A 14,472-nucleotide genomic window follows, 5' to 3' on the forward strand; every position below is an offset into this window, starting at 1 on the left:
CACACGAGTGGTTCTTGCAGACGTACGGACGGACAACCCAAAAACATAATGCCTCCGGTCACGGCTCTCTCCGTTGCGGAGGCATTAAAAGGCAGGAGAATAAGAAAAAGGAAAAAGTGTAACATATTTGCACCGCCATGTCCCTCACAGTTTACATGCTGCGGCATGTCTGTAATATCACAGTTTCTCCAACCACAAACCTTCAGGATAGCAGTACAGATTGAGTCAGGAGAATAGAAGGAAACCACTAACACTACAAATTATATATAATCACATAATCATTGCTTTGTTTGTCATAATATCATAATACCTCCTACTCATCAACGCAATGCTTATGTCTTTGTGTCTGCGGTTCACTTTCCCTTAAATACAGATGAATCAAACTTGTAATTGAAAGTTAGAGTGAACTGCACTGAGCTGAACCATGACCCCGCACACCCAGTTTGTACATACAGAGGAGAGAGAGTGCATGGTCCTTTCAGTCAAAGCACTGTCTTGATGTCGTGGGTGTTTTGTAAAGGATAGGAAGACGGTAACGATGAGTGAAGTCAGACACAGGTTATCTGCTGCTGCTGCCTTTTCTTACACTTGTATTGATGTGCAGGTCAGGTAGGAGTACTCAGTGTCTCACAGCTGCAATAAACCCACTGCACCTACAGCACACTGCAAAATGCAAAATGCAGAATACATTTGCAGTTTTTGTGCATATTTAGTTGCTAATATGGGGCAGGGCGTTCTCTTGTATTAGCACTAGTTTTAGACACTGCAATTCAGAGTGTAGTTTTGATATATTTAGCATCTGTGCTGTTGTTGTAAGTGTGCGCTTTCACTCTCAGCGACTTATAGTATGATGCGCTGACTCTGCTCTCTTTGCTAATGCAGGTTGCCCATATTCAGCATTATTTGACACAATTTTGCAAATTGAATTCTAGCTACTATTGAGAGGATTTGCATGTCAAAACACCCCCGTTTTACAAGGCTATAATCACAACATAGGACTACAGAACAGAGAAGAACACTGCGTGCACAGGATGGACACATTTGTTTCACAGGACTTGATAAAGTCTCCCCACTGGCTTTGCTTCTCATTAAAACATTGTTAATTGCTTCACATTGCTTTGGAAGCTCACAACTCAACATCTCACTGTTAACGTGGTGGTCGCAAGAACTCGCATATGTGACACACAGGATGCTGGTAATTGGGTTTTTAACTATTATCACTTCACCTTTGCTGTTTTGATCTCCAAAGGTTTGCCCTTGTAAGAGCTATACTAACACCTGCTGACCCGTCCTTTTAATTACTCAGCTTGTTTGGTGAGTTTGTGTGTGTGTGTGTGTGTGTGTGTGTACTCACAGATATTAGCTGTGCCCTTGGGAATGGGCAGGTAGGAGCCAGCACTCCACGCTCGGCCCTGGTAACTCTTCTTACAGCGGCCACAGTCAGGCCCAGTGGAGTTGTGTTCACACTCGCAGCTCAACTTCTCTTTGTCATATACACAGCTGTTGGCGTGAAGGTTGCACTTGCACCTGTCAAAGAGGGAGAAGGGTGGTTGGGGGGGGAAGGGGAGCGGGATGGGGGTGTTGAAAGAGGACAACCGCGTCAAGATGAGTGAATTTTCTGGCTCTGATTGAATTATTTAGTTGGACAACGCGGCTGAAGGGCAGCGTGTCCTTGACTAGCGGTGGCATTGGAACACAGTCAGAGCGGCTGAAACAGTTGCTTCTTCAACTTCAAGAGGAGCTGGTTCAAGGGAGGCAGGCGGTTGCACGAACAAATCTGGCATCATTATTTCCTCCCTTGTCTTTCCCCCCCCGCCCCCCACTCGGGAAGGTAGTTCAGTTTTAATTGTCCCACTGGAGGATGCATAATTGCAGTAAGGTCGCAGTCGATGGGCGGGGGAAGATCAGGAGGGAGAGAGGGACAAAGAGGTGCGAGGGGGAGGCTGAGGAAAACAAGCCAAGTTAAATTGTGGAACAAGCGCTGGGAGAAGGAAGGCGCTCAGGCTTTTAGCCCTGCGAGGCGATGGAATAGCTCAGAGTTAGCCAGAGGGAGCAATGGAGCAACAGCACGGCTCCATTCGCTGTGACAAATTAATATGAGATGAGATCTCAGGAGCATACTTTCAGTCTGGAAAGAGGGACTCCCTTAAGGTGCACTAAATCCTCCCTCACATCCTGCTCACCAGAACCTTCATTTAACAAGAAACTCAGCAAATTCATTTTCTGCTGTGGCTAGATGTGCGTCGAGGGGATATCTATCTGTTCAATTAATTTATGATCCTCACGCAGCATAAAGTACTCAGAGGGATATGGAGAATTGTAAGACCTCTTTTTGTATAACATCGCAATCAACACATTCTCAGTACCAACTCATCAAATACCGACACCTGGTCAGCAGCCCTATGGCTCAAACTATGACGCTCTAGGTGCTCCTCTAACGTCAGTTTGTGTGTGTTACATGCAAACTGTCTCTTTTCAAAATTAACTTAAACTAATAAACTGCGTGGTTAGAATTAGGAAAAAGTAGTGGTATTGGTTAAAATAAGTACATTTGTTCTGTAAAATAACATTGTGATGAAGTTTTGTCAGAATGCATTTCAAGATGTTAGTCAATAGAATAATAATTACCAGTACATGAACGATTAAACGTTCCTTTTTCTCGAAAAAAAGATCTAAATGTCGAGATGTTCAGGTGTTGTCCTACTCTGTGATCGTGCTGCTGTCCTGCTACTAGAGAGTTGAGACAAGAACCTGACTGGACTCTCTGACTGCTTGACATCTAACGCTGAAATGTGTTCCGGTGCGCTCCCAAAACATCAAGACAAAGATGCTTGATTCTCAAAGATAACCCAAAGCGCACCATGAGTGACGATACAGTGCCAATGCCAACACTTGCTGCAACTCACAAGCAGTAGCTTTGTTTATTTTAAGATAAAATGCTGAGAGGCAGACCAAATAAAAAAACATGTTTTTATGGTAAAAAAAACTGGCAGCTATGGTTGCTGGAATTTAACAGGAATAAATATGGTAGATCTTTGTCATACCATTCCAGTAAAATGATATTAGTACACTGATTTTAAGGTCATTGTTGTGTAGAGACTGACACCTGGTTGCGTTTTAGATCCTGCTCCAGGTTGACGAAATGTAAAAGAGACACCGCTCTTTAAAATCACTATGATCATGAGTGCACTTTGTGTGCTTTTTGGAATATCGCATTTTTTTCATGCTAATCAGCACATTTGCTCTGATTTGGGGCATGCCGTATATGGAGGAAGTAGCATATGAAACATAAGGTATGCAAAAGTAACTAGGCTACACCTGCTATTTCATCCTGCCAGATACATTTTTAATCAGCACTTCATATCTCATGCTGCTCATGTCATTTCCAGGCTGTAGCTACAGCTACTGTTCTACAGTGAACAGTAATACGGCTCACACTCACTACTGTCGTGTTTCTGCCTAACAAACAGCCCTTTGTATTTCAAATATTCTTTTCAAACCTTTATTTAACCAGAAAGTCCCTTTGAGATACAATATGTCTTCTGCCAGGAAGTCCTGGTCAAGATGGGCAGCAGGTTAAAGTTCTTTTAAATACACAATTTTGAGTACAAACAGGGACGAAAAAAACATCACAAACAAAAATGACAACATACAGGCACGAGTATATGGTAATATTTTCAAAGAAATAAGAGCGGAAACTCGTTTTCATTGGAGTCTCTCAAGGAATCCACTTTGAGGAGCTCCACTGTGACATCCTCTTGTACACAGGACTACATCTTCAGCAGCTTTCACAGTAATAGTCGACACTGAGACGTACTGTCGTGGAATTGATTGAGAAAAAGTGTCTGGAGTTGAGTCTGTGTCCATTAGTGGCTAAAAATCAAGCCAAGATCAGAATGGAGTCCCTGTTCAAAGAGCTTTCTTTCCTTCTGTGCTATAAAAAGTCTGCCTTTTTACTGTGTGTGTGTGTGTGTGAGTGTGTGTGTAAGAGAAAGAGAGAGAGAGAGAGAGAGAGAGAGAGAGAGAGAGAGAGTAGTGGGTAGAGGATGTGGTGAGAAACGACTTCACATGGAGCCCTTTGTGGTTTAACCTTCAGCTTCTTTTAACATCGCCAACATTTTAATCACTATCCAGAAATGATAGCGCCGGCGGCATAATGATGGAGACCGCCAGAGAGGCCCTTAGGGTCTCATATCCACCAGTGTTGTTTTGTTGCCAATCAGCAGTGGCTGCTGAATGTGGACACCGGGGGGACACTCCCTTACTGCTGCACCAGCAACTACAGCTTCAGAGCAGGAGCCAAGTAAACGTGCATTTAACAGCATTTTAATAGCAAATTTCCTCCGGGGTTCCCTGTGCATCGTGTTGTGTCTTCATTTCCTGTTGGGCCCGCTTCACTTTGAAAGCTTTGTGGGTGGTCTCCTCCTGACTTCCGATCAGCCTTTGTATCATTCTCTTCTCCATCCACCTATTAGGCTGTCACTGTTAACTCCAGTATCTCCTGTTGATAAATATTCATGGAGCTCAGGCATCTTTGTTTTTGTGTGGTGCTCTCAAAGTGATATTGCTTGAGGCATTATTGAGAAAGCCCGCCACCGCCTGTGAGCTAAAGGTCCTGATATGTATTCATAAAATTACCCATGAGGCAATGAGCTCAAATTGCTAGACTGGCAAAAGAAAAAAATAATTTGAGGAGAAAAAAAAGTTTTGATTCCATTTTGTCTGGGGGACGCAAACATTGTCATATCTGACAAGAGTTTAAAGTTCTCCTTGAAATGTGGGAGACAGAAGATATTGTTGGGCTCAAATGCATTATTGTTCTTCATCCTGGTGGAAATGCGAGGCCGTTGAGACTTTAGCTTACCTGGAGCAGTGTGTCTATGACCTCTGCAGTAATGGGATTCTGATTGACACCATGGGTGCAGACGGCAGATTGCGCCTTTCCTTCTGATGAGGCCAGCAACAAAAACAGAGCGACACAATGTCCTGTTTCTCAGAGAAAAATTCCTCTCAATCACTCCAGCCATTATCTATTCTACATGATTCCATTCAGCCGAGTTCATTCCCCGGCATTGCTCCATTTCGCTCGCTGCGGCTTCAAAGCCAAGAGTATCAGCCACTAATTGATAGTAATTATCCATAATCCAAGCCTACAACATCCCCGACGCACAAAGCTGCTGATCCCAACAAATTGAGCAGACTAAACCCAACATGGTCCTTAAGTGGGTTAACTAAGTGAAGCAATTCAATTTCAATCTAACGCCCAGGTGTTTTCATACGCGAGCCAATTGGGTCAAACACTTTGTTCATAAACACTTTTTTTAAGCTGGTGGAGGGCGGGTGGTTTCAGAGAACAGGCAAAATGATGAAAATAAAATAGAAACACAGGAGTGGCTGTTAAAAAGGCCTAGAGGTGTGTTTGTGAGTGTGTGTGTGTGTGTGTGTGTGAGACATACACAAAATGAAATTGAATGTACAATATATTTCCCCCACCTGATCTCCCCAAACTGTCCCCATGTGGAAGGCGAGTCCCGACAATGTGACTGTGTACACAGATTTGTGTCCCCGCAAGACGGGTAAAACACACCCACTCACACACGCACGCACACACTCCTCTAGCGATATAGCGCTTACCCATTGACATGGAGCTTGCAGCTGACGTCTGTATTGGCTTAAAACAGATCAGCCTGTCTGCTAACGTGTTACCTGCTAATTGCCTCCTCTACCTCTCTCCCCCTCCCCGGGCCTGCAGTGCATTGTGGGAAGTGGAAGGAGGGCGATATCTGCACCAGCTCTCCCGGGATGGATCTCAGACCCCAAACTCCCCCTAATGATACCCTTCTTTGCCAGCCCTCCTTCTCCTCTCACTAGAAAGTGGGTAGTTAGAGAAAAGCGGAGGCTGTGAGAAAATCACAGCACAATTTCTGTATTAGTCCTCTCTTCAATGTTTTCTTTCCACTTAAAGGTTCGAGAAAAACATTTACAGAGCTACTGCATGAAGAGGCATCTTATTTACTGAACACATATGCAGTTCAATTTATATAAGATTACAGATATTGCTGAAGAATTTACATGTATAATTTACTGAATATTGTGAGACAGTAAAATGTGTCCGTCTGAACACAGTCACAGTTGACGCTTTTAAAGCCATGAAAACGCTGGCAGGCAGAGCCTCTTGAGTATTAAGCAATCATACGGGGACATCTCAATCCTTTGTATCCTTCACATTTTGGTCTGGTAAGGCTGCTTGTAACAACTGGAACTGATGGCAGAAAAAAAAAAAAAGCAAGAAAGATCACTAAGGTTAAATTGCAGCACTTTCAAATATTTTAATGATTGTTTCGGCGAGCTGATGAGTTGGTTCTTGTTTCAATTATATGTTACTCAAACTATTTCATGATAAATCAAAAAAATAATCCTGCAAAAGTAAACGTGTAAACATCTCCTGTTCCCCGCGTTGAGGTAAATGTGCCGTCTGCCGGCATCAATCCGTCCGGGCCATCCATATATTGAATCCTCAGCATTACTAATGTATGCAGTTGGACATGCTATCCAAGCAGGAGTCAATCAGGAGGTCTTTACGACCTGTGACATGCCAAGCCTGTTCAATAGAATCGACATGCTGGGCCTCACTGATACTGCTCTCAGCTAAAGACTATTGGCTGCGGACTCGGCGACAGAAAGTGCACTGCAGACGAGAGAGAGAGAGAGAGATCTCCATCACCGGGAGCGATACAGATTCAAGGCGAGGCCAGGTGGAGAAGAGATATTAAGAGATCTTGTCATTTCATAAGTGACATAACTGACTGGAGCCCTTAAAGGAAGTAACTCCCCAAAGATCCTGCAACATTGATCCGCTTGGGTCGGTAGCTAGTCCGCAGACTGCGAGAGGTTAGACTGCATTTGACCTCTGTGTGTGTGAGAGAGAGAGTGTAGAAAGAAAGGGAGAGCGAGTGTCATGTAGCAACATTTGCCTCACCCACAGTCACACATTTTCAAATGAATCTAACATTTTTGTACAAACAAGTTTACATTTTGTACCCACCAATTTATTGAAGTTGTTGTGTTTCATGTTATGTTTTAAATTGTAGGGGATAAAACAAAGATACAAAAAGTACAATACTGGTGGCACTATCTGACTGACACGCAATCTCAGGAAAGAGCAGTGAACTATTGAATTACTCAATATTAAGAATTTTGGAAAATATAAAATATAAAACACTTCTCCAAACTAGGGCTGGTAATGCTGAGAAACAAGCAAAAGTAAGCAGAATCTTAAAAGTATTCAACCGAACAACCTAACTCCAAAGCCACTCCCCCAAAATGATCGTTATGAACACAAACCTATAATGCACATAAGAAACTCACAGTTGTCAAGCTAGTTCGCTCAGGTAGAAAAGCAGGTAGCCCATCCAATCATTACATTTGGACCGAATCACATGATTGGACGGTTTATCACGGTCATTTGATTTATTGATTGAGGTTGGGATGTTATAAGAATTTCAACAAATATAACAAAAACATTTCTGTTTTAGAGTTTACCAACTCTAGTTCTAACTGTCTACTGCTATCTTGTTGCTGCTTGCTGATGTCACCGACCATTAAACCTTGGCAACCTTCTTCCTTGTTACAGAATCCCGATGTCAGGAGCAGACATCTCCCATGGCTGCGACCACCAGGGGCCAGAATCTGAAACCAGGGTCGGACCCAAAGAGCAGGTGTAATTACACAAAATGTTGGCAGCTTCCCAGCTAGCAGGGAAGTTAACTCTCAGCATCACTTTCCCCTCTTAAACCCTGGGCGAGGGTTATAGTAGCTTGGGTGGTAACAGTGTTCACCATTGGGTTTTAAACAAGCGCCGATGATAAACCAGAGGGAGCAACGCTTCCAGTAAATTAAACGAGAGGCTGCATGGTGATTAATAAGAAATGCTTGAAGACGTATGCGCAACAGAGATGAATATCTAGAAAGAGAAGAACTTGGTTTGTGTGTGTTTACATCTGAGCAACGCTTGTGGCAGTTTTTAAGCCCCTAACTTTTGTGCAGCCAAATTAACAGAAAGACCACACCCACCAAAATATTGCATGTTTGGGTTTATGTAATATGTACTAGTCGTACAGACTGTAAATCAAAGTAGGAAGAATGAAAATTAGGCAAATGTCACTGAAACTGATTTGTTGTTGCAGATTGACTGTTGGGAAATGCATTTATGATTTAACATCTATTTCATTGAGACTTATGCGAGAGAGAGAGAAAGGGGATTAAAAAGAGAAAGATTGGAGAAACTGGATGTTCAACATGTCAGCACCAGCTGGATAACATCGCAAACTAAGTGAGAGAATATCGTAGCAAAGTAAAAGGCCCTTACGAAGAGCACTTTACGGGAGCTGTCCGTTCAGCACCACAAACCACAACACAAGCAAACAGACCAACAATGCATTACAGTAAGAAAGTTAAACATGTGGTGTTATGTTTCATTCAAATTAGTTTCATTCAAGGATAAACCCCATGAGATGCACTCACTGGTTTTTAAAGGGGGTCCTCAGACAAAGCCGAAATTAGTTTATATAATATTCAGTAAACCCTTTAGCTGGCAAAATCACAGAGAAGCAGCACGGCTAAAAATTGCCTGTTTGCATTAATGTACAATACTGGAAGGCGCTTTTAAGTATGAATGAAAAATATGACGGATGGGAATTTTATACAAATGGTCATTGGAATTGATTCATCATGGCAGATGTATTTGTGGTTTAACATCTGGGAAAAGAAGGTGTAAAAATGGAATATAATTCTTTTGTTGGGCAGAGGGAGAGAAAGAGAGGAAAATTTGACACTATTGCACTGCTCAGCATCAACGCTTCAGTTATATAAACCAGCTATATTGCAAACAAAATCATCTAAGAGACAGACACAAACACTACTGCAGCAAAAGATGCAAAGATATAGTGCAGTCTATGGGAGCTGTCTGTTCAGCACCAGAAGCCAGCAACGCTTAACAGCAGTCTGGTTTGCTTTTCGACAGCAGAATTTTTCTCCAACCAAGGACACAAAAATGTGTTCTGAAAAAAATCTTTAAAATGTAGGAATCACATAAACCTTTCCTATTTGAATTGCTTTAATTCAATGAAGCCTTTTCAATTCAACTATGACCTGTTTTTCTGAATGCTATTGAACAGTACAGTAGAATACAGCTTCCCAAACGGGGCAGTGATAACAGTAAGACAAAATAGGGGGAGCCACTGAATGTGGAAAAGTGAGAAAATTGAACATTCTAAATATGTGCATAAAATAAAGGAACTAAATTGCATAAAGAACACAGAAAAGCTCTATCCTTCCCACAGGATCTTGAACAATTTAAATTACAAATTATGTTTTTTAAACTGATTTCAGCAGCAGAAAGCATTATTTTGCTCCCAAATATATTAATATTTTAAAGTATCAATCATTAACATCGTCATCATATCAAGTCCTATTTTTTTAACTCCTGATGACTGGCATTTATATTGCACCAGGGACTCACAGAAAATTACTGGTTGAGATCATTTGTAGACCGCTTAGTAAGTCAAACCTATATTGAACTTTGCTCAGACTCACCATCATCTAGCATCATAATCACTATCATCTCGGCTATCCCCCAACATCCCCACTGATCACCACGATCGTGCTCCAGCAAGTTACATTACTTCGTACAAAAAAAGAGCAAAAGGTCTGGAAAATTCAGAGCAGCACTTATTCTTTGTTTGATTGTTATTCTTCCCCTCTTTTGTCAGGTGCATCTCTATTGTATGCTCCTGTTCTGCTCGAAGGCGAAAGCACCGTCGGATGGCCATACATAATGAGCGTCTGCATTCACTGGCCCTCCCCAAAAGAGAGCTCGCTCACAATCGCTTTTCATGACTCAATGATCCCATTATCAAGCGGTTTTTATTCATCACTCCCTGTCGTCTTCAGATCAGAATCAAATATCTCGCTTGGGGAGCTTTGGGATCTTACCACATCCGCGATGTCACCGCACGTGTGTGTGTGTGTGTGTTAGTGTGTTTGTGTGCACACAAGGTGGATTAAACAAACAGGAACAGTGTGATGATGCTTTCAACACTTCTCCTGTTAGAAATATCAGTTTCAGCTTATGAGTGTGGAAATACTGCCATATGGTGTTTTCTTCACTGACGAGGCTCTCTTCTAATGCCACCCATGCTGACACAAAAACTCTTTTTTTTGGTAATTTTGATTATGTATTACTTTACCACTCATCTTCTTTCACTTGGGTCAAGGTGAGCCCTTCAGGTACCCATTCATTTATTTTTTAGTTGATTAGCACATGAGTTCTTACATGTGCTATTTTCACATCGATAAGTCATGAGCACATTGATTTTAAGATCATAGCTAAGAACTCTGTCATCATGTTTTGGCCTCTACACAGTATTTTCTATCCACTGTATTGCTTTATGGCACAGAACAGATAAGCCTTTTGCCAAACAATAACATCAATATCGGACGATTCCTCCAAAGCCAGATTTTTTTGATGACTTTTCTTTTTTTCCAATGCCAACATGTTTTAAATTCTTACTTTCTACAATATCTAACTTGTAGATGTTATCGAAACGATATGGTTATGGAAATATTGTGGTGATGACAAATATGCCATGGTTAGTACATGTGTATGGTACCCACTCGGTTAAACTTAGACCAGAATTGTTGGGGCCAATTTTTGGGTCTGCGTATTTGCATTTACAGACATTTGCAGTTTGGAGAAATATTGAGGCTTCCAATCATCTTTGTATTCATCATAAATAAAATGATATCATAGTTCAAGCTGAATTCATATATTTGTTCAAAAATGTACACACAGTACCATTTCAGTTTTTTTTAATTCCACTGGTATAACTGTATTCCCAAGCTAACTATACATTATAAGTTTATGTTTTTCTAGATGGCATTGACTTTGCAAGTGTTGTCAACATCTCCCCCTCTCTACCAGTTACCAAATCATCAGTGTAGCAGTCGAGGCTGCGAGTGAAGGAGAGGTCAATGAGGGGATTCGTCATGAAACCCTGACAGGAGGGCCCATTATGAGGGCAGCTGTAGCCGACAAAGACAGGGAGAAGACACGTCGGGGAAAAAGGCCTCTCCATTAACGAAATGGGTCACCCCATGAATGTTGAATGTGCTCTGTCGACAGTGAGGAAGAGAAAAATGCCTCTGATATGGCTGGTTCCTGTGCCTGAGACCCCTTTCTGGCACAATAGAGGGAAATTGGCTCCGCTAACCTGGAGATAAAAAGGTTTTATGAGAAATCAGATAGAAAAAAATGGCTCATTGTACCCTTTGAGAGTGTCATGATTTTAATGTAACGTCATGGTAAACAGTTAGTAATTAGTCATTTGGTTTCTATGGGGTATTAATGTATGGATCATGACAGGAATCAAAGATGCTGCCCGTAGTGTCTTTATATGTGTGGGTGTGTGTGTGTGTATGTGGGGATTACAGATTGAATTCCTGCTAGATTTGGATTTATGGAACAAATAAGGGATGGATATTGCCTGGAGGATAAGCACTCACATGCATGCATGCCATTCCATTTACACACACACACACACACACACACACACACACACACACACACACACACACACGCTTTAGTTGTAGAAAGGCTGTATATGCTGCCACCACATTCTATATGTACCAGTGAAGCGTGAGCTGTCTTGTCATGCGGGGCACATCAGCAGTGCGTTCTTCTAGTCCATGCATGCATTCCAATCTGTTGTGTGTGCAGCTATAGTGTTAAACCCACTGGGAGGGAAATCAATGCACAAAATATAATGTCTGTATTATCAGCAATGCAGCCTTCCATGAGAAAACAAAGAGTATCACGTTGAAGAGCAAACTCTGCCTTCTGAAGTGAAAAATGGATGTTGCTTCATCCCTGAGAACGGGAAAGGGATCTGCTGAGGCGAGGCGCCTCCTGTCGTCTGTTCCGCTGCTAAAATCTTCATGTCACTTGTAGCTTTGCTCCTCATATCTCTGGACTCGGTCGATTCCTCTAGCCTGTGATAAATAGTAAGGGATTGGCTTGTGCACCGTCAGGGGGGTTCAATGTCGGTGACATTGCTGCTAGTCACTGGATTTTATTTGTACATAAAGCTCTCAGTGTACTTGATTTTATCTCACAACTGAGCTGTTCTGTGCCATTTACTCTGTAGCGGGGATTTGTTTGTCATGTCGGTCTTCACTGCGAAATACCAACATCAGTTGTTTTTGGTACGAGAAGAAAGCGAAAATGAAAAAAGTGTACTTTTTTCATTTTGACACATCCATTTTTTTGTGGCTCCTTTGGACACGGTGGTTTTATTGCCTGGTTACCTATTTGTTTTATTACAATAAGTCATTTCAAGCTATTCCGCTGTGCACAGAAGCACAGCAATGCTCTCGCAAAGGCAATGGAGAGAAACTGAAAAAATGCATGATCTAAAATATTAAAAAAATTGGTATTGCAAATCCTTTGAGTGAAAGGTTTGCTATATAGTCAGATAGTATTTGTTTAAAAAAAGGCATGGTTATCTTTAATTTAGCAAAAGAAAAAAGAAAACATTAGCAGCTGTATTTGTAAAACAAACTGTGATAGTATTAATCATTGTTCATTTAAGCTTTGAGAACTAGTCTACTACTGCTATTATATTATTACTTGTATACTTTTTATATTTTCATTTTACAGCTCGATCTATTTTTAAAAGCAAAGACTGCTACTTCCACCTGCGTGCCTCTCCGCACACACTGTACGCCTACAGTGGTTTCTATAGGCAGCCTCCTTTATCAAACACACCAACTTAATTCAAACAGGAAACGGCTGATTTAATTGCTGTGAGACATGGTACTCTCCCAGAGAAGAAAATAAAATGCCAATTAAAACCTGCCTGATTAATTGCATTATCTGTGCTGTTTACGTAATAGCAGTAGTGGTAGTAATAATATTTATGGTAGCAGTAATAGCAGTAGCAGTAGTAGTAATAGTAGCAACAGCAAAAGTTGTAGTAGTAGTGGTAATACTAGAAATATTAGCAGTAGTAGTAGTTGTTGCAGTATTAGTAAGAACATTCATTATTTCAACAAAAAAGCCTAATTTTGAGCGAAACGTTTAAATACAGTGAATCCATGAGGCTTTTTATTTTGAAAGGGTAAGACTGGGTGGGGGAAGGAGGGGGAGAGGGGACATAATCATCATGTTTGAAACATAAACAGAGGTTATTAAATGACAGGCTTCATCACAAGCAGTTCAGTTAGAATTCACTCTCTGGGGCTTTTATTTTGAAATGGGGTGTGGGGTGTGGGGGAGAAGGGGAGAGGAGACAGAATCATAATGTTAGATAAACACACACCGGTTATTAAATGACAGGCTCATCACAAGCATTTCAGTTAGGATTCATTCTGTGGGGCTTTTATTTAAAAATGGCATGTGTGTGGGGGGGGGGGGGGGGGAAGACCTCTAAAGATCCCTAAGACCTGAATGACTGTATGAGACACACAGAGAGAGAGAGGGAGAGGAGTGTATGTGCGCGTGTGTCTGTGAGTCTGTGTGTTTATCAACATCACTAATTGGCTCAATCGCAAACACCTGTGTGCCTGAAGCCATTTCATGGAGATAAAACAGGGAAACACCTCTCAAACAAATCATCAAAACTCCCATAACCGTAGCTCCTATTGCTCCGATATTAATAATTGAGGGGAAGAATGAGTTGAGGAACAGATTCTGTAAAAATTGTGTCTGTAGTGTAAAAAATGTGGCTTAACTGGCGATCTAGAAATGGGGTACCGTGTTCTGTGGAAGATGTTTTTGAAGCAAAATTTAACATTGGTCTCTATGGAGCAGAAAGTTGGTTTTCCTCTCAATTAACGGCTTCCGTGTCAAATCTGGAAATCTGTGGGATTCCACAGTAATTTTTCTACGACAAGGACAATATTAGCTACTTCTACATCCAGAAATTATGCATGAAGAGTGAAGATTGTGGACACAGTGGCAAAATACAAATGTTTTTTTCACAAGAATCTCAAGCTGCTCTTCACTCTAGCGGTGACATCACACACTCTAAGCTGCGCAATACACACCCATTATAAAGTCAGAAAAGGGCTGAAAAATCATAAAAGTTAAATTGCTGCAGTTCAAAAAGTTTAAAATATATCAAAAGCTGAATCATGTTGGCAATAGTTGAGGGTTTTCTCAACATTTGAAAGTTGAAATGGTGTCTGTAGCTGAAAGTATGAGGAAGTTGAAGGATTTGAAAGTTGAAGAAGTTTAAGAGGATTTGTAAATATTCTCCATAGACATCCCATTCAAAATAAAGTTGCTAAAAGCTTAATAATTCAAAAAGTTTAAAGGTTAGAAATAGAAAAAGTCATAGCAGACATGAGCTGAAGGAGCTGAACATTTTGATAGTTGAACGGTTTCTGTAGCTTAAAAAATGAAGAAGCGTTGCG

At 41.3% G+C, this 14,472-nt stretch overlaps 1 protein-coding gene across 1 annotated transcript in view; it reads right to left on the reverse strand.

Moving 5' to 3' along the window:
• ntng1a (netrin g1a) overlaps nt 1–14,472 on the reverse strand; it is a gene marked incomplete at both ends in the record, with an annotated part of 84,734 nt that overhangs the window by 26,350 nt on the left and 43,912 nt on the right. The window contains one exon of the mRNA XM_079292260.1: nt 1,351–1,527. Within this exon, the coding sequence (XP_079148386.1) occupies nt 1,351–1,527 (177 nt within the window). The remainder of the gene's footprint in view (nt 1–1,350; nt 1,528–14,472) is intronic.

This window comes from Melanostigma gelatinosum (genome assembly GCF_949748355.1).
Source record: "Melanostigma gelatinosum genome assembly, chromosome: 20".
NCBI classification, from domain to species: Eukaryota; Metazoa; Chordata; class Actinopteri; order Perciformes; family Zoarcidae; genus Melanostigma; species Melanostigma gelatinosum.